This window comes from Phycodurus eques, chromosome 11, assembly GCF_024500275.1.
Source record: "Phycodurus eques isolate BA_2022a chromosome 11, UOR_Pequ_1.1, whole genome shotgun sequence".
Lineage (NCBI taxonomy): Eukaryota > Metazoa > Chordata > Actinopteri > Syngnathiformes > Syngnathidae > Phycodurus > Phycodurus eques.
The window spans coordinates 26,394,150-26,412,416 of NC_084535.1; the positions used below are offsets into that span (position 1 = coordinate 26,394,150).

The 18,267-nt window shown below is 43.1% G+C and overlaps 1 protein-coding gene across 5 annotated transcripts in view; it reads right to left on the reverse strand.

The window, feature by feature from the left end:
- vps8 (VPS8 subunit of CORVET complex) overlaps positions 1–18,267 on the reverse strand; it is a 253,578-nt gene that overhangs the window by 143,137 nt on the left and 92,174 nt on the right. For all 5 annotated transcript variants that reach the window (XM_061690460.1, XM_061690459.1, XM_061690463.1 and 2 more), the window contains 3 exons: positions 1,045–1,091; positions 864–953; positions 335–381 (listed from right to left, as the gene is read on the reverse strand). In XM_061690460.1, coding sequence (XP_061546444.1) covers positions 335–381; positions 864–953; positions 1,045–1,091 — 184 coding nt within the window. The remainder of the gene's footprint in view (positions 1–334; positions 382–863; positions 954–1,044; positions 1,092–18,267) is intronic.

Consider the following 18,267-nt stretch of genomic DNA (forward strand, 5'->3'; position numbering starts at 1 on the left):
CAGGCAATCACACAAAGAGTTACAAATGTCAACAGTTTAGAAAAGTCAAACGGTAAAGGTGAGTCTTCATTTTTGTTCGGGCCTATTTCATTGTTTTGTCTTTTTAAATGACTGTTGAACTAAAATCAAAAAGGAATGTCTGATTTTCATTGGTTCATTTTCAGTAATTTTTTAATTTAGTAATATGTTTGTTAGTTTATTAAGTTATTTCAGTGACCATTGTGGGTTTTTCTTTCAGGGGAACCAATGTCTCTTTTCAAAATGTGTTATTCATTTTCTGTTGTGCCTGCATTCATATACAGTATGTTATATGGGCGTGACAGAATATACTTACGGCCTTTGTAGCAGCAGGGAGAAATCTATCAAGATGGGAATCACATCCTAAACATAAGCATGAGAATTTTCACAATTCCTTCAGGAAAATGCTGAATAAACACAAAGATGATTGTTGGAAGTATAATACAGAAAATATCCGAAAATCACGTCTATCAGGTACATGCTTTGATTTAACACCTTATCGCAAGTATAATTGCCTAAATGGTTTTTGAAGTGAAAACAAATTTAACAAACAAGTCCAATTGTCTCGAGTCAATCTTTGTGCATTACTATGACCTGGATGACTGAGCATAGACACAGACACAAAAAAAAAAGGAAGCTTTTAAGCAAGCACATTGGTATCTTTTGTGAGTAGGTTAAAATGATTAATTAAGTAATTACGCTTTTAGGCTAACGACATTACAATATCAAATTAAACATTTTTATTACAAGGATTTTATTGCTGAATTTTGCCAAAAGCATACACCAGTTCACCAGATAATTAGATTCGCATTACATTAGTTCTTAGAACGCTTTAATGTGCTTACGTGAAAATGCTGCTCCATCACTTGGATTCTGCCTTGTTCTGGGCACCTCTTCATAGCATGATCAGCAAACTGGAAGAGGATCTCTAGCATCTCCACCAACACATAGAGTGAGATTTAATTAAAAGTATAATGGCCAAAGCAGACACGTGTTGCTGTCACTAAGATGGTTTTCTTTGCATACCTTGTCACCAACAATTCCCTTTCTTTTCAATGGATCACCACACAAGCCTGGAGAAAAAATAACAGTTGACATGAATTATTTTCACGCCATTACTTATGATGAGTTCTACTTTGGCTTGCCCTTTGTGTAAGGGACCGTAACTAATACAGATTATGAATATTGGGACTGGTTGCTGAGAGGTGGTAGCCAGTTTGTTTCACAAGCGGATTGCAGACATCTCTAACATTTCTGGATTACTGCATGCCAATAAGGATACTGATTGTGCATGTTTGTATTTCTGGCTAATTGTTGTACCATATCACAAAGTTTGTAATTGGCTTTGTCTTAAAGTAATAATAGAGGGTTATATCTATACATAAAATCTCTTGCGCCCTGATCATGTGTCGAACTGAGAACACTGTGTAGAAAGTAAGATAAACAATTTTCCAATAAAAACAAGAGTGGAATCCAAGTTCGCGTTTTTATGGAAGACAACAACATAGAAATAAGTAGCTGTACAAATAATATTAAACACTGCCACCCACACCCAAACCACCTAAATGTCCCACCCGGCGTGCCTCACCGCTGCTACGGCCCCCACTACCCACAGAGAGCATGGGGGGCCCAGCCACCAACAGAGCCCAACGCAGGAGCCCACCGCCACCCAGAAACGGTCACAGTCCACCAAAAGCGAGCCCATGTTAAGCGTCCGTCGTGAGCAAGGACAAGTGAGAGCGCCAAGAGAGGGGAGAGGGAGGCAGGGCCCAAAGGGGCTGAGGGGGCGCAGGCCCCAGTGCACTGGACATTGTACCCCAAATCATGACTGTGGCTATTTCACACTTGACCTCAAGCATCTTGGGTTCTGTTCTTCACTCGTGTTTCTCCAAATCCTTGGACCGTGAGTCCCGAATGAAAGGCACACTTTACTTTCATAGGAATAGAGGACCTTCGACCACTGGCCAACACTCCAGTCCTTCTTCTTGGCCCAGTTGAGACGCTTCCTACGTTGGCTCAGGCTCAGAAGTGGCTTGACCCGAGGAACCCGACAGTTGTAGCCCATCTCCCAGATGCGTCTGAATGTGATAGTAGCTGTGACTCCCGCCTCATTCCACTCTTTCTGGATCTCTGCTAGATTCTTAAATCTTCTCTGTTTGATAATCTGCTGATGCACCAATACTCTGATAATCTGCTGAAGCACGGTGAAGGGAATATAGAATACTTTATATTCTAATATGTAATTCTAACTAGTTTGGAAGAGAATGTGTATTGGAGTATAGGAGTATATTGCAGGAAGGCCCCCATCGGGGGGTATGTGGCCCCCATCAGGGGGTATTTGGAGACAGATGGCAAGGAAGAAAGGAACTGCGGGGAGCCACTATAAACATTGAATGCAGGAGACATCGGCAGGCGACGTCTGGACCCAGATCAAATAGTCATCATTTGGCCGAACAACGATGACGTCAGATTACGGACCAATCAGACGACAGCGATTCCACACCGGCCTGTTTGAAACATTGTATAAGTCTGGGGTAGAGTCAGATAGTTTTGTTCTACTACTGTATCTGCTAAGGATAAGATAGGGTAGTTACGAACCCAGAGCTCTGCAAAATGTATAGACTCCTCTGTCAGGAATAAATTTGTTGTTTTTTATAGATTGTTGTGAACGAAGTTCTTTCACGAAAACGAACACGCTTGGAACCACGGAAATTAGGGGATTTTAAAACACAGGTTCCTTCAAATGGTGACCTCGACATGATCCTGAAGGAACAATAGATAAAAAGACAGAGGAGCGGACAGGAATTCAGTTGGACTGCAAATCTCCCCGGTGCACCGAAATAAAAAAGGTGAGCGGAAGCCTGTTTGAGTATATCACGAATTCTGCACATTGGAAATGGCGAAATTTGGGAGACTTGTGGTACAGTTGTTTTGTTGTCTATAGTTAATAAGACGTTGTGTTGTTAAAATTGCATAATTAAAAGTCAGGGTAAAGGAGGACCTGACGTCAGGGTAACAAGGGACCTGACAGACCAGGATCAGAGAAAATCCTGGAAGTAGGGTAACAAGGTACCTACTTGTCCCATCGTAGACTGACTTGAAATCGGACGCGGTTTCAAATTGTAACGTTTCGGTAGACGTTGGGGATTTTGGGACCCCCAAAAACCGATTTAGAATAAGATGAGTGTCCCACCAAAACTCGGGGTTGTGAATTGGACAGTCGAGTGTTGAGGTAATTAATGTGATATGTGTCGGATTTGTGGATTGAAAGAAAAAGGCAGAAAAAGAAACAAACAGGATTAAGAAGTGTGTGGGCAAAGTGGAAAATAAAAAGGAATGTAAGTTGTTTCACGTAACAGAGAGGTTATTCTGAAAGGAAAAGGATGAAGGAAAAGTTGGATGCGGCAGGGTGCAGAGAGAATTGAAGGTTGAATAAGAAAATGGAAGAGTGAAAAATTGAGAAGAAAAATCTATGAGATTTGTCTGGTGTGCCCTGCCATGGTAGCTGTTACAGCTGTTCAGAAAAAAAAGAGTGACAAATTCCCCCGCTAAATACAATTTACGGACTTTTCCGAAAACGGCCCCACTGACGGCACCGCATTCAAAGAGGTGGGTAAATATAAAAATTGTCTTTAAAAAATTTTGAGTTTTTACAGAAGCGGCTTACCAGACTGGCTGCTGTTGGTGTAATTTGGATCCAGGGGCTGAAAAGGTTGACGGACGGCATGAGCCAGGTGTGTGGTGACATAGTGAGACTGATACGCGCCTGTTGCATTTCGGTTCACCAATCGGATGATATTTTGACACGGTCGGGTCTGAATAATGTCGAACCTGAAATTATATTTGCCCCTTTTGCTCCTATAGTGTTTGCAGTCATCCGCGACATGTTCCCGTCCTCTTCCCCAACGGTGCCGAAGCTTCTTGACTACAAACCTCTCATGGATCCCAGTTCTCACTTCGAAAATTGTATAAGTATTTGGACAGATGAGACCGGGTCACATCCCTCCCGTTTAAGGGAGGCAAATGTTATTTATTGAATAGCTTTACTTGACACCTTGCCGGTTGAAGTTAGGACTGAACTTTTTAAAGACCCTGGCCTCATGAAAGGGGGAGATAGCTTCTTTAACTGTCATATGTCACACCATTTGTAACTTTTTGTCAACAGAAAACACAAATCATCAGATGAGGTAAAGGACATGCAGGAACAACTTTTGAAGCTACAATTGGCCCAGGCCCGTAAAGTGGCCATAAAAAAAAAAAAGAAATAAATAAATAAATTAAAACGGAAGCAGAGAAACAGATGTGGATGGCGCAGGGGTCAACGAGGAGACGAGGCAGGAGTCGTGACAGAGTACACCAACGGAGGCAGGGGAAGCCCTTGCCGACCTCCAACGGACCAAGCGTGCTTCAATTGAGGTCAGTAGGGACACTGGGATTGCCAATGTGCTGTTTACCCAATGATTCAACAACGACCTCCAGTGGAACCCGGAGAGGCCACACCTCAAAGAGGAGGCTACAAAGCTTCACGAAGGAGAGTTGGGCGCGCCCCGGCAACAGCATCCGCAGCAGGCTCCACAGCAACAAGAGCTATCTCGCCAGTACTACTGCGATGAGGACTGGTCCGAATGCCCAATGAGCCTGGAGCCAGGGGACGGAGGAAAGACAGAGCCTCTGAACCCCGCTAAGGGAAGACAACCACCTGAATGAGCTGTGCAGGGGTGCCCATGAGTCTGCCGATTACGACACCATTAAAGACTGAAATTGCTGGACAGACACATGAACATCAGTTTGTCCTCATGAAAAAAGGGGCTCCAGTGAACCTGATGGGCAGAGATCTGCTTATCAAGACCAGGGCTACCATCCTTTGTAGCCCGGATGGACTGACGATACGGTTCCCGATGGGACCATGATGAACTGTGGACAGAAGTTGTCCTCCGGATGGAACATGATACAACGTGAACTTCCGGAAGCAACTGCTGACATATATTGGGCCCGACTAAAACCTGAAACAAAGGAGGGAGGCGGAGTTTACTCGGCCTTCCTGCGGTGGAAGCCCTGGATCGACTCTCTTGCCCCCTATCGTCCTCCAAGTGACCCTCTCCATCTCACACTGTTTTATGATAAAAATGACGATTTGGTTTATAGGGAAGCTTTTGAGTCAATACAGCAAGAAAATTGGAGGCTCAATAGTACAGGAATTTACATAGGGAAACAAGGTGTGGCGGCTGCGTCCACCTTGGCACCAGAGCAGAGTGAGTGGTTTATGATGAACTTGACATCTTTTCCACACATATCACTTGCACTAGCATTAGGTCATGAAGCCAGAGAACTGGGACCCATGGTGAGAAAATGCCATTTGGCAAATGATTGGCAACAAGATCAAATACCCAATGTGTTGTACTCTCCTAGTACTGAATGTTTTTGTATTCAAGGTACCATGGTGGACGGAGGGGTGTTGGAGCATGTGACTTTAGCGCGATTCCATGGCAGAGAACTCTCGGACCATGAGGACGCCGCACAGCTGTTGAGCTCGCTGCCGGACTCACTGTGGTCCGAGGGGTCTATGTACAACCGTGACTCCGGTAACATTCGAGGTAAACCCGACTGCTTTTGTTAACGTGCCGTAGTATCCTTGTAAACAAGAGGCCATAGAAGATATCGCGGAAACCCAAATTCTGAAATCCCAACGCTTTGGTCCATAAATGATGTTATGAAACCCTCCGCTCAAGCTGCAGAATTGCTGGCCAGGTGCAGGGCACTAGAGTTATCTGAAGGTCAGTGTGTTATGATTTATTCTGATTCGGTGTATGTGGTAGGATGTTTGTTTCTTGATCTGGCTGCATGGAGGCGACAGGGTTTTGTTACGACCACTGGTGACCCAGTGGCCCACGCAGAGCTGATTCAACGACTGAGTGAGGCTATTGATAGGCCGGTGGAGGTGGCTGTGGTCAAGTGTCCAGGACAGGCGAAAGCGGGCACTCTGGTAGCCCGGGGGAATGGCGCAGCGGATGCGGCGGCGAAAGAAATAGCAGGCTATCGAAAGGATGATGAAGGAGGAGGCGCCAAAGGAAGACAAGCGTAAGTGGCAAGAGACAGGTGCTGAGTATGATGACAAGGAGAACCTAGGAGACTGATGTTACCTACAGGAAAGTTGTGTGTCAATGCTGAACAAGCTGCACTTTTGGTGGCACCCTGATCTGTGTAAGGTAAAATATTTTTGTGTTTTTTTTTTTGTGTGATATATGTCAAGATTTCAGTGTTTGCCCTACAACGAAGAGGGAATTGACACACTGAGATGGGCCAAGGCCCGAATGTATGTGCTGGTAATGGACCGAACCGACAATGGTGGTCCCAGTCCAAAGCATAAGGTACTTATTAATAATTCTCGGCACTTTTTCTGGATGGCCCAAAGGCTATCCTTGTGCAAAAGAAAATGTGCCGTCTGTCGACAAAGCACTGGTTAACCATTATATTTCGACATATGAGTTTCCACTAGTCATCAGATCAGACAAGTGATTCTACTTGTCCCAAACATGTCCTGCACAGGCCTCTATTGTAAAAAAAAAAACGTGGACTAAGTGTGAATGGTATAAATATTCGGTGCGATACGTTTTATAAATTGTGTACACAATATAAAGTAAACCTTAGAACTTTGATGAATAAAATTATGACTATATATGTAAAAAGTTAGAAAGCGCTTCAAAGTGTACCCATTATATTTATTAACAAAATAAATAAGGCATACATATTGTATGTATAAATAGGTATGCATATGATATTCTGGAAGATAAATTAAATAATCGATAAATTTAGGCGTGTACCCGGCGGATGGGATCAAGCCAGAGTGGCATCGTGACTTTCTATTTCCGGGTCAGCAGAGCGGACCAGAGCGGCTCTGCGTGCCTGGGATAAAAGCCTGAAAACAGTACGGGAGGTTTTTGGTGTAAGAAAACGCTTCGGAGTTTGAATAAATGACGTCCAAGTTGCTATCTGAGCTGGTGAATGGGATTTGATATATTGCTTAGAGAGTGGCGGCACGGTGTACGACTAGTTAGAGCGTCAGCCTCACAGTTCTGAGGACTGGGGTTCAATCAGCGGCCCCGCCTGTGTGGAGTTTGCATGTTCTCCCAGTGCCTGCGTGGCTTTTCTCCGGTTTCCTCCCACATCCCAATAACATGCATGGTAGATTAATTGGAGACTCTAAATTGCACGTAAGTGTGAATGTGAGTGCGAATGGTTGTTTGTTTGTATGTGCCCCTATGAGCCCTATTGGCTAGCAACCAGTTCAGGGCGTACCCCGCCTCCTGCCCGATGACAGCTGGGATAGGCTCCAGCACGCCCGCGACCCTAGTGAGGAGAAGCGGCTCAGAAAATGGATGAGTGCTTAAAAGAGCACTTGAAGTGAGGGTGCACCAAATGGTTTATGACAGGACACAGGCGTCTTCAGCTAGGGGATGGGGGCAGCTTTATGACAGGCGTGTGTGAGTTTTACGAGATTATGGTATTGCAAAGGCCAGGGAGATTTACAATGGGATCGTTTAATTAATGATATGGATATAAGCCTGGTCTTTAGTGGTTTAGGTGTTATGGTTCAACCAATAAGTGTGCTGTGTTCAGTTTTGTCTGTGTGGTGTATGTGAGAGGACATTCACTCCTGGGTCCAGGTTAATGTTATTGTCTGTGAAGTCTCGCTTGTCATGTCAAGTTAATTGTTTATGTTTTGTGTTTAGTGTTTGTGTCGTCTTAATTAAAAGCAGAAATGGAGCACTACTGAGCTGGCTGACAGGAGTAGTGAAGGATGTGATCACGTAAAAGAGACTATAGACGTTTAGTTACCAAAGGACCGGGTGACTGACGAGAGAATGCGGTCTACAGACTGTTGAATGACTGATTTGTTGAAATAACATTATTTTACAGGACGCCCAGGAGGATGGAGCTTGATAGTGTTATTGTTGTATTGCAGGATGTTGGTGTGCTGACTTAACGCTGATTTTATGTGATTCTTGGTTGAATGACATTTACACTTTTGTGAGACAAATTAACAATTGGTTGGGGAATAATATCAATGTTGGGTGAAAATTGCCGACTTGTCCCTTCTCTGGAGTATGTATACAGGAATTATGTAGTCAATTGTCACGGGTATCTTTTGCAGAGTAGTGATTAATTTATATAAGGATTTTTTGCAGGTCTGGTCAGGGGCGTCTCCGACGGAAGGAGAGGACCTGCTGGTTTGTGTATGGTTTGTGTGGATACTGTGTTTTGGGGTTAAATTTAGTCATTTAACATAGGGGGAAATATGTACATCCTGTATGTCTGGTCAAAGAAGGTTATAATCATGACTCTGGTGATCTCCCTGATTATAGTTACAAGAATCTATTTTGGAATGCCTTCAATACAAGGGGAACGAGTAACAAAGAGGGCCGTGAAGCCAACAGGGGCCCTAGAATTACACATTGGGGGAAAAGACGGTATACCAATTTGAATTGTGTAAGGTGGTAAATTGTGCACGTTGGGGCGACCCGGCGGGATACGATATTTACTTGTGCGCTTTGAGTACAGGGCATGCGGGAGCTGGCCGGTATCCGGTGAACCATAGGTTAAAAGCGAACCAGCAGGTGGATTTGTGTTACATTTGCAAGCAGGTGATTATCCACTCGAAACCGGGATACTGGGAGCCGACGAAGAATAGAAATTGGCGGTGGAAGGACAGGATCAAATTGAAAAGAGGTAGTATGCACTCGGTTACCCCGGGGGACAGACATCCCGTACTGTTGACCTTGGGTATAGATGTCTCAGGGGCCGATCCCCTAGGACAGATTATTATTAATTGGCTACGTCCGACACAAAGTTCATCTTGTCCGATAATGAGAAAATGTGCGAAAGTACCAGTATAAAAAACAATGCAGATCCAGTGGTTTTTCAAACCTCCAAAGTGACGGGATATGACCTGAATAATGAAATAATATAGGTAATTTTTGTCTTAAGGAAATTACTGTGGAAGGTAGGGACGCAGTCAAAATCTATCAAAAGGACTGTCTTGTTTGTGCTACGATGAATAACCTCAATTGGATTGCATCTTTCAAAATAAGAGTAAGATAACTTTAGGCCCCAATAACAAAACTTTCCCGATCAATTGGCCACCTGGATCCACAGTTTTGTAAATTCACACTTTTTATTGATTATTAGGATGCGGCCCAATTAAGTAAGATGAGGTCTGATTTGTGGTGGATGTGTGGAGATGGTCTGTTGTGGGACTTCCTGCCCGGGGAATGGACAGGCACTTGTGCATTGGTCTCTATGATAGCTCCCACAGTGATTAAGCCTCTCTCTGAGCAGGAAATCACTCAAATGGCGGATTTCACATGGGAGCGTGACTGGTGGGGCAGCTTGAACCGTTTCCGCCGTATGGTCAGTGGCTTCAATGTGGACGGAAATGCTTGGGAAGAAGGTGAAGACCCCACCTACCTGGATGCCATTGGAATTCCCAGAGGTGTCCCGGATGAGTATAAAGCTCGCTGCCAAATTTCCACAGGTCTTGAGAGTATTTTTATATGGGTAACTCTGAATAAAAATGTTGATTTCATAAATTACCACCATTACCAAATTCAAAGATTGGTGAATTTCACCTCCCAACTAGCGGAGGGCATCCATGAGCAAATATCAGCTACATCTCTCATGGCATTCCAAAATAGGTTGGTCCTGGATAGTATGTTAGCGGAAGAAGGGGGTGCCTGCTCTCGAATTAAAGGACATTGCTGTACAATTATCCCCAATAACACGGCGCCGAACGGAAAGATCACCAGAGCCATGAAAGGTTTGCAAGCCATGTCTGTTAAACTTAATCAATGTCTGGAGTGGAGGACAACCCATTCTACAGCCTTCTTAACAGGATGTTTGGTAAATGGAGAGGTCTCATACTGACGTTGGCAACAACAACCATAATTGTCATGGCTGTGCTTGCTATTTGTGGATGTTGTATTATCCCTTGTCTCAGGAACCTGGTTCTCAGAATTGTTCTCAAGGCCTTTGTGGATAAGGACCCCTACGGCCAATATCAGCTGCTGTCCCTGGACGAGGACAGGGTGGCCATGGAATCGCTCGCTCCATTGAACGATACCAGTATATCCTCTCTTTAAATTGTTTAGTTTTGATGTGCTTAGAATAGAATAATGAGTATTGTAGTGTAATGGTTAGTAGGTATAGGGGTTGGGGGATTGAAGGGAATATAGAATAGTTTATATTCTAATATGTAATTCTAACTAGTTTGGAAGAGAATGTGTATTGGAGTATAGGAGTATATTGCAGGAAGGCCCCCATCGGGGGGTATGTGGCCCCCATCAAGGGGTATTTGGAGACAGATGGCAAAGAAGAAAGGAACTGCGGGGAGCCACTATAAACATTGAATGCAGGAGACATCGGCAGGCGACGTCTGGACCCAGATCAAATAGTCAGCATTTGGCCGAACAACGACGATGTCAGATTACGGACCAATCAGACGACAGCGATTCCACACCGGCCTGTTTGAAACATTGTATAAGTCTGGGGTAGAGTCAGATAGTTTTGTTCTACTACTGTATCTGCTAAGGATAAGATAGGGTAGTTACGAACCCAGAGCTCTGCAAAATGTATAGACTCCTCTGTCAAGAATAAATTGGTTGTTTTTTATACATTGTTGTGAACGAAGCTCTTTCACGAAAACGAACACGCTTGGAACCACGGAAATTAGGGGATTTTAAAACACAGGTTCCTTCAAAGGTCATCTCTTTTATTGGTGCATCTTCTCCTGCCGCATTTTGTCCTTCCACTAGACTTTCCATTGATACGCTTTGGACACAGCACTCTGTGAATAGCCAGCCTCCTTAGCTAGGAACTTTTGTGGCTTACCCATCCTATGGAGGGTATGGTCTTCTGGCCAGTTGTCAAGTCTGTAGTCTTCCCCATATTGAACCCAACTGAAACAATTGAACCCAACTGAAGCAATTTAATGACAGCTGGGGAAACCTGTGCAGGTGCTTTGAGTTTAGTAGATGATTAGTGTGTGACACTCAGTTTAAAACATTTATGGCCTGCAAAATCTGGGCTCATTTCTTCACAGTATTCAAATTTTTTGAATTCCTGATTTTGTGGGTTTTATGATCTGTAGCCCAAATTATGTAAAAATACAGAATCTGAATCTATAATCTATGAAATCTATAACTTTTTGAATGGAATTATGGAAATATACTTTTCCATGATATTCAAATTTATGGGAAAGGGTCTGTATGTAAAGGAATAATCTGTGCATAGGCGGTCATCAGTTAAGTCAGTCATGATTTGTTCTTCCTGTTTACCTCGCAGCTTGTAAGAAGTGATACTGTTGAAGACGATGCTACTGATCGCGCTCTTGCCGCTAATGATCCAGAATCCAGCTGCTCTGATGGCTCCTTCTGTGAAATGTCTGCTACGGTGACAAACTCTCTCATGGAAGTGACTGATCAGCTGATGAGTGAAGTGATGTCTGCCAGGAATGAGTATAGGGTGCAACTCATCTGATGTGAGCTGCGCTTTTGCTAGCCGACCTACAACTCTTGACAATTTGATCTAGATCAATGAAGGGACAGAGCTTGTTGAGTTGACTTGGTTTTGGGATCGGCCGCCCCTCTTGTAGACATCTGATGTCCTCTGCATACATTTCTCACTGCATGGTGAAAATGATTGTGGCTTTGGCTCTGCTCGTCATTGAGATGTTTGTTGCACATGTGAAATCCATTACGAATGTCATCCTTGGACCCCTTGATGAAGGACTTGGCAATGTGCCCAAGTCGTGCAACAGCCTTTAAGTGGGGACTTCAAGCAGAGAACCATTCAAAGTGTGTACTTCCAAGCTTGCCATGTGACCAACTGGTGACACAAGTAGTGACCCTTTGTCCGTACCTCTACATCTGACTCAGGGTCAATAAGGTTGACAGTCTTTCCTGATTATACAGTCTCTCTTGTGTTGGTGAAAAAAGCAGGTCACGTGTCTCCTATAATGACCCTTTCCAAATCAAGGCGTTGGGCATATGGCACACTGTGTGCCCCATTGCACTGATTGCGAACCTTGTGGAATTGGATCATAGCCCTTTCCAAGCAGCAGAAGGATTTCAGCTGAGGGGTCAAGAGGTGGTATTTTGGAAGCAATTGTTCTCAGATAATGATGCAAAGCAGCCTCTTCAGTAGGAATTTCCTGTTATTTGGTATCATATTGCACTCGGTGAGTGTTGGCAGTGCCAGGGATACTTCGCCGTCCATAGCGTCTATCACAAAACCTGTGGCTCTTCTTCCACTGGTCTTTATGCCAGAGCATGTTTTCAATGTGCAAGGACAGACCATTCCTTGAATGTTGAACGTCGAAGAAAGCGGCTTTGGCCAATGACATGTTACTCTGTCATCCAACACCATATACATTTGCTTCCTCTGTTCAAGATGTCGTAAGGTACACCACAACCAGACACATTTTGAAGCATAAGCTTCAGGTGAGTTCTCCTCAGCTTCCTCCCTGCTACATCCTTCTGCTGAATTGATGGGCTCCCTTGCCATCTAGGGAGGTGACTCATCGTGAAGAGCTGAGATGTGACAATCACTGTCACACGCTGCACAGCAAATGGCAGTCTTACAGTCTCTCGCTCTATAGCTTGCCGACATGGCATTTAGAGCAAATAGAATGCTCTTTCAGGAAACTCTTCCTCTCTTCCAAAATGTTCATTCTGAAACCTCTCCATCTCCTTAGAGAGTGCAGTTTATTGTGAATGGGACAACGTCTCTCTGAATCTATAGTAGGCTAATTCTCATCTTTAGAGTTGGAGGCCTTAACCTCAGTTTTATTTGCAGAGACAGGAAGTCTCAGCAAATAAAGTCCAATACCCAGCCGGAAGATTCTAATTTTTACAGGGTGCTGCACTGGAACCTCAGAGGGCAAATCTACTAGACGCAGACAAATTTCCAAAAATTCGGAAGATGGCACAGAGTATTGCTGGTGGTGTTTGGCTCTACATACATATGTTAATAGACTTTTAGTGTGATGAACACCAACAAAACATCCTACAGATCCCAGCTGAGTGATGAACACCTCAGATGTGTTCTGAGAACTGCCACAACAATACTAACACCAGACTTTGATGCACTGGCAAAAAAAGGTGATCAACAAAACAACACTGTTCCCATAAAAAGTAAATCTAAGTATTAACACTACAATGCCTTTTTTTTGTTTGTGATATGTAAGGATCTGGTCCTGGCTTGGCCCGCCTGTCAAATTTTAAAAGTCAACGTGGCCCCTGAGGCAAAAGGTTTGCCCAACCCTGCACCAAACCATGTGGTAAGTAAATCCAGCGGATCGCTATGTTTAAGATTCAACCCTACAAAGGCATTGTGGAAAGCAGACCTCCATGGTATATAGTTCTCTGGTCAATTGTCAAAAACTTTGAACCCTGCTGCGAGGAGTGATGCTGGTAACACGACACGTTACTAAAAAAATGTAGTCCGGTCACGTCATCAGTAATCTAACGCGTTATTTTATATATTAGAGTAGTCAAATTACAGTTACTTTGTTTTACCTGACAACAGTTACTTATTTGTTCAAGAGAACCAGATCTTAATATGCTTTTGATATTAAAATATGCTATTTATGCACAGGCAATTTTTTTATTTATCATGAACAAACTACAGTGCTTGGGAACATGAGGCAAGTCAATAACCAAGACACTTGATTCAGTCACGGTGCATGTCATAAGTGTAGACCAATTTTCAGCCTTTGTTTTAGTAATGACTAATAAAACAGAAGAAACACACTACATTCTTAACTATCCATAACTAAAATGCACACGGACTAACTACAATGTCGAAAAAAAGTGAAATATTTATAAACGGAGCCGTCTGGGGCAATGTGACGTGTTGCACGTTTTCCGCAGTCAGTCAGTCAACTCGTGTACCCAAGCAGCCAGTAGCACAAACACAATGAACGGTGACGAAGGGATTGGCATACTTAAACTGGAAATACAGTCACTAATTTGAGTTTCTCTAAAGAGGACAGACTAAGATTTGTTGTACACTATGTCCGCGCGTACCTGCACACACACGCACGCACACACACACACACGCACACACACACAGTTGCCTTCATGGACCCACGCACAATCGGCAGGGTTGCAACAGTCTGTCTGTCTGTCTGTCTATCAGTTAAGAGTCTTTAAAGAAGTGTATTGAGAATGGTGTGCTTGTATATATTTAGGTGGCTATTTGGCATGTCAAGTCTGCAGGAAGTTGCTCATTTAATCTGGCTTCAACTACACACATATTTAAGTTATTTGTTCATGTTGATAACATCATTCTGTAACTTGTGTGGCGTACATTACCAAGTAATGGCTACAGTTAAGCTAATACATTTTTGTACTGTGGATAAGTGATATCCCTGCCACTTGACAGCTGCTGAAAGTAACTAAAAAGTTACCTTTTTCTAACTTAGTTACTTTTGAAATTAAGTAAACAGTAAAGTAACTTAGTTACTTTTAAGCTCAAGTAATTAGTAAAGTAACTGAGTTACTTTTTCAAGGTAACTGTGGCAACACTGGTTGTGAGAAAGCAGCGACAAGTGAGAAAGGCAGTGAGGTCAGAGACGTCTGTAGACCTGGGCGTAAGCTTGTCATCAATCTTGAAAACGCTGGGTGGTGAGAGACGATAAGTGCCGCAACGTGTCGAAGACTGAAGTATTTCTTGTCTGTTTTATCATCACATTCATCCTTTATTGGGTGACTGAAGGGTGTCCGTTTATAGTCATCAGTACATTGCCTTGATACTCCTGATGATAAAAGGGGAAAAAATAGCAATTTCACCTTCAGCACTTCCATTTTCTGCAACAGTGGAGAGTGCAGCGGTGGCCAGTGCAGCTTCACTTTCTTCATTAAGTGTGTTGAACGTAACATCGATACGTGCACTTTCAACCATCATGTCAATTTAGAGTTTCATATTCAGCTTCTTTTCTGTGCAGCTTACGCCTTTCCTTGTGCCCCTGCTGCGATTTAGATTGAGTTTGACTTGGAATAGAAATGCGAGGATGATGCTCGGCTTGCATTTTATTTGGAATGTCGTGAAAATGATGCGCTTGAAGCTCTACACCAGGGGTGGCCAAACTTTTTGGCTCAGGGGCCACATTGCCGAAAAAAAATTGTCATGCAGGCCAGCATTAATTTTACATGCTACCGACGAGAGGAATGCTTTTTTGTATTTTTATTTTACTTTGTTTTACTATGCTGTCTGCTGCTAGGTAGATCTTATAACTGCCTGACCTGGATAAATGAAGGTTAAAATAAAAATTTATGAAATGCAAAATAAAGTATTTTTATGAAATTTGACTCGACTCAAACTTTATTCATCAGAATCAACAAACAACATGTTTGCATTAATGTGAAGGGTGATACTGAGATCTGGACTACAGTAAATGGGGCAGGTCTGGCTAGCGGTGGTTTGAATGCGCAAGATGTCACGCAGGTGGGAGTCACTTAGTCTTGTCCTCACGCGGTTCTTATTCATGTTCTTGACTGAGAATGTCTTCTCACACAAGTATGTCGAGGCAAACAAGCTCAGCATTTTATTAGCAAATGTACGAATCTCTTGGAACCTGTCTTTATCCTGCTGCTGGTAAAAGTTGACAAGATGGAGTTGTTGGTACCGGCTGCGACACTCCGTGTCACACTGCAGCTCAATGAGCTCCAAATGCAGGTGGGCTGGAACGTCACTGAGATCCACGGAAACGGGAGAAGAAAAAAGATGATCTCCTTTTCAATAGTTGCAAAATCCCTGAAACGCTGTTGAAACTCCTCAGTCAGAGATGAGAAGTTTGCGGCATAGCTCCTCATTTGCGCACTGATATTGTGCGCTGGAAAACGGGTCATTATTTATTGCAGATATTAAACACAGCCACAGTCTCTTGGCAAATTAGGCAGATGCAATTGTTTCTAAACTCAGTGAAAAAATATTCAGACTTCCATTTGTCCTGGAAACATCGGCCCTCGCTATCAACTTTCCTTTTCTTACTTCCAGTTGCCATTTTAGAAATGGGCAAAAAACAGATCATGCGCAAAACGGCCCCGCGAGAGTTCAGCCACGTCTACTGCCATCATGTGGTGAAATATAAAATTGCGCGTGTATTTTGTACTGCCGGGCCACATATCGTTGGTTTTATGATAGAGGCTTCGGGCCAGTGGAAATATGAACACGGGCCGGATTTGGCCCGGGGGCCGGACTTTGGGCATCTCTGATCTACACACTGACCTGACCTGCAGGTGGGGCACTTCGCTTCAGTCTAACATTCTGCTGTGGTAGGTATAGTGTGTATCCCATCTACACTTGTCCTCCTGATGTGGGAATCTTTTCACTCTTCTGCCCTGACCTGAACAATTCTCCAATAAAAACACATAATGGGGGAATCCAATTTCACATTATTATGGAAGTCTTTTTTTTGGGAAACTGTAAACAAATAGGACAAGACAAGACAAACTTAACTATTCTAGACTTTTAACCTTTTTTCGACTAAACAAATTTAAAGTGAAAAACAGAATCACAACAAAACACAGGAAAATATGTTAAATTACTTACAAACCAAATGGAAAAAAAAAACCTCCAAATGGATAACTTGTCTACAGTTAAGATTGGCATTCAGAAACACCTCACACCAAACACCTGCTTTAAGCTACAACCCCAATTCCAATGAAGTTGGGACGTTGTGTTAAACAAATAAAAACAGAATACAATGATTTGCAAATCATGTTCAACCTATATTTAATTGAATACACGACAAAGAAAAGATATTTAACATTCAAACTGATAAACTGTTTTTAGCAAATAATCATGAATTAAAAATGTTATGGCTCCAACACGTTCCAAAAAGGCTGGGACAGGGACATGGTACCACTGTGTTACATCATCTTTTCTTTTAACATTCAATAAACGTTTGGGAACTGAGGACACTAATTGTTGAAGCTTTGTAGGTGGAATTCTTTCCCATTCTTGCTTGAAAGTACAGCTTTAGCTGTTCAACAGTTCGGGGTCTACGTTGTCGTATTTTACGCTTCATAATGAGAACACATTTTCAATAGGAGACAGGTCTGGAGTGCAGGCAGCCCAGTCTAGTACCCGCACTCTTTTACTACGAAGCCACGCTGCTGTAACACGTGCAGAATGTGGTTTGGCATTGTCTTGCTGAAATAAGCGGGGTCGTCCATGAAAAAGATGTTGCTTGGATGGCACCATATGTTTCTCCAAAACCTGTATCTAACTTTCAGCATTAAGGGTGCCTTCACAGATGTCTAAGTTACCCATGCCATTGGCACTAACAGCCCCATATCATCACAGATGCTGGCTTTTGAACTTTGCCTCCATAACATTCTGGATGGTTCTTTTCCTCTTTGGCCCGGAGGACACGACGTCCACAATTTCCAAAAACAATTTGAAATGTGGACTCGTCGGACCACAGAACGCTTTTCCACTTTGCATCAGTCCATTTTAGATGAGCTCAGGCCCAGAGAAGCCGGCGGCGTTTCTGGGTGCTGTTGATAAATGGCTTATGCTTTGCATAGTAGAGTTTCAAGTTGCATTTACGGATGTAGCACCGAACTGTATTTACTGACATTGGTTTTCTGAAGTGTTCCTAAGCCCATGTGGTGATATCCTTTACACATTGATGTCGGTTTTTAATGCAGTGCTGCCTGAGGGATCGAAGGTCACGGGCATTCAGTGTTGGTTTTCGGCCTTGCTGCTTACATGCAGTGATTTCTCCAGATTCTCTGAACTTTTTGATGAGATTATGGACCGTAGATGATGAAATCCCTAAATTCCTTGTAATTGTACGTTGAGGGACATTGTCCTTAAACTGTTCGACTATTTTCTCATGTACTTGTTCACAAAGAGGTGATCCTCGCCCCATCTTTGCTTGTGAATGACTGAGCAATTCAGGGAAGCTCCTTTTATACCCAATCATGGCACCCATCTGTTCCCAATTAGCCTGTTCACCTGTGGGATGGTCCAAACCGGTGTTTGATGAGCATTCCTTAACTTTCTCAGTCTTTTTTGCCACCTGTGCCAGCTTTTTTTGGAACGTGTTGTAGCCATAAAATTATAAGTTAATGATTATTTGCTAAAAACAATTGAGTTTATCAGTTTGAACATTAAATATCTTGTCTTTGTTGTGTATTCAATTAAATATAGGATGAACATGATTTGCAAAACATTGTACTCCGT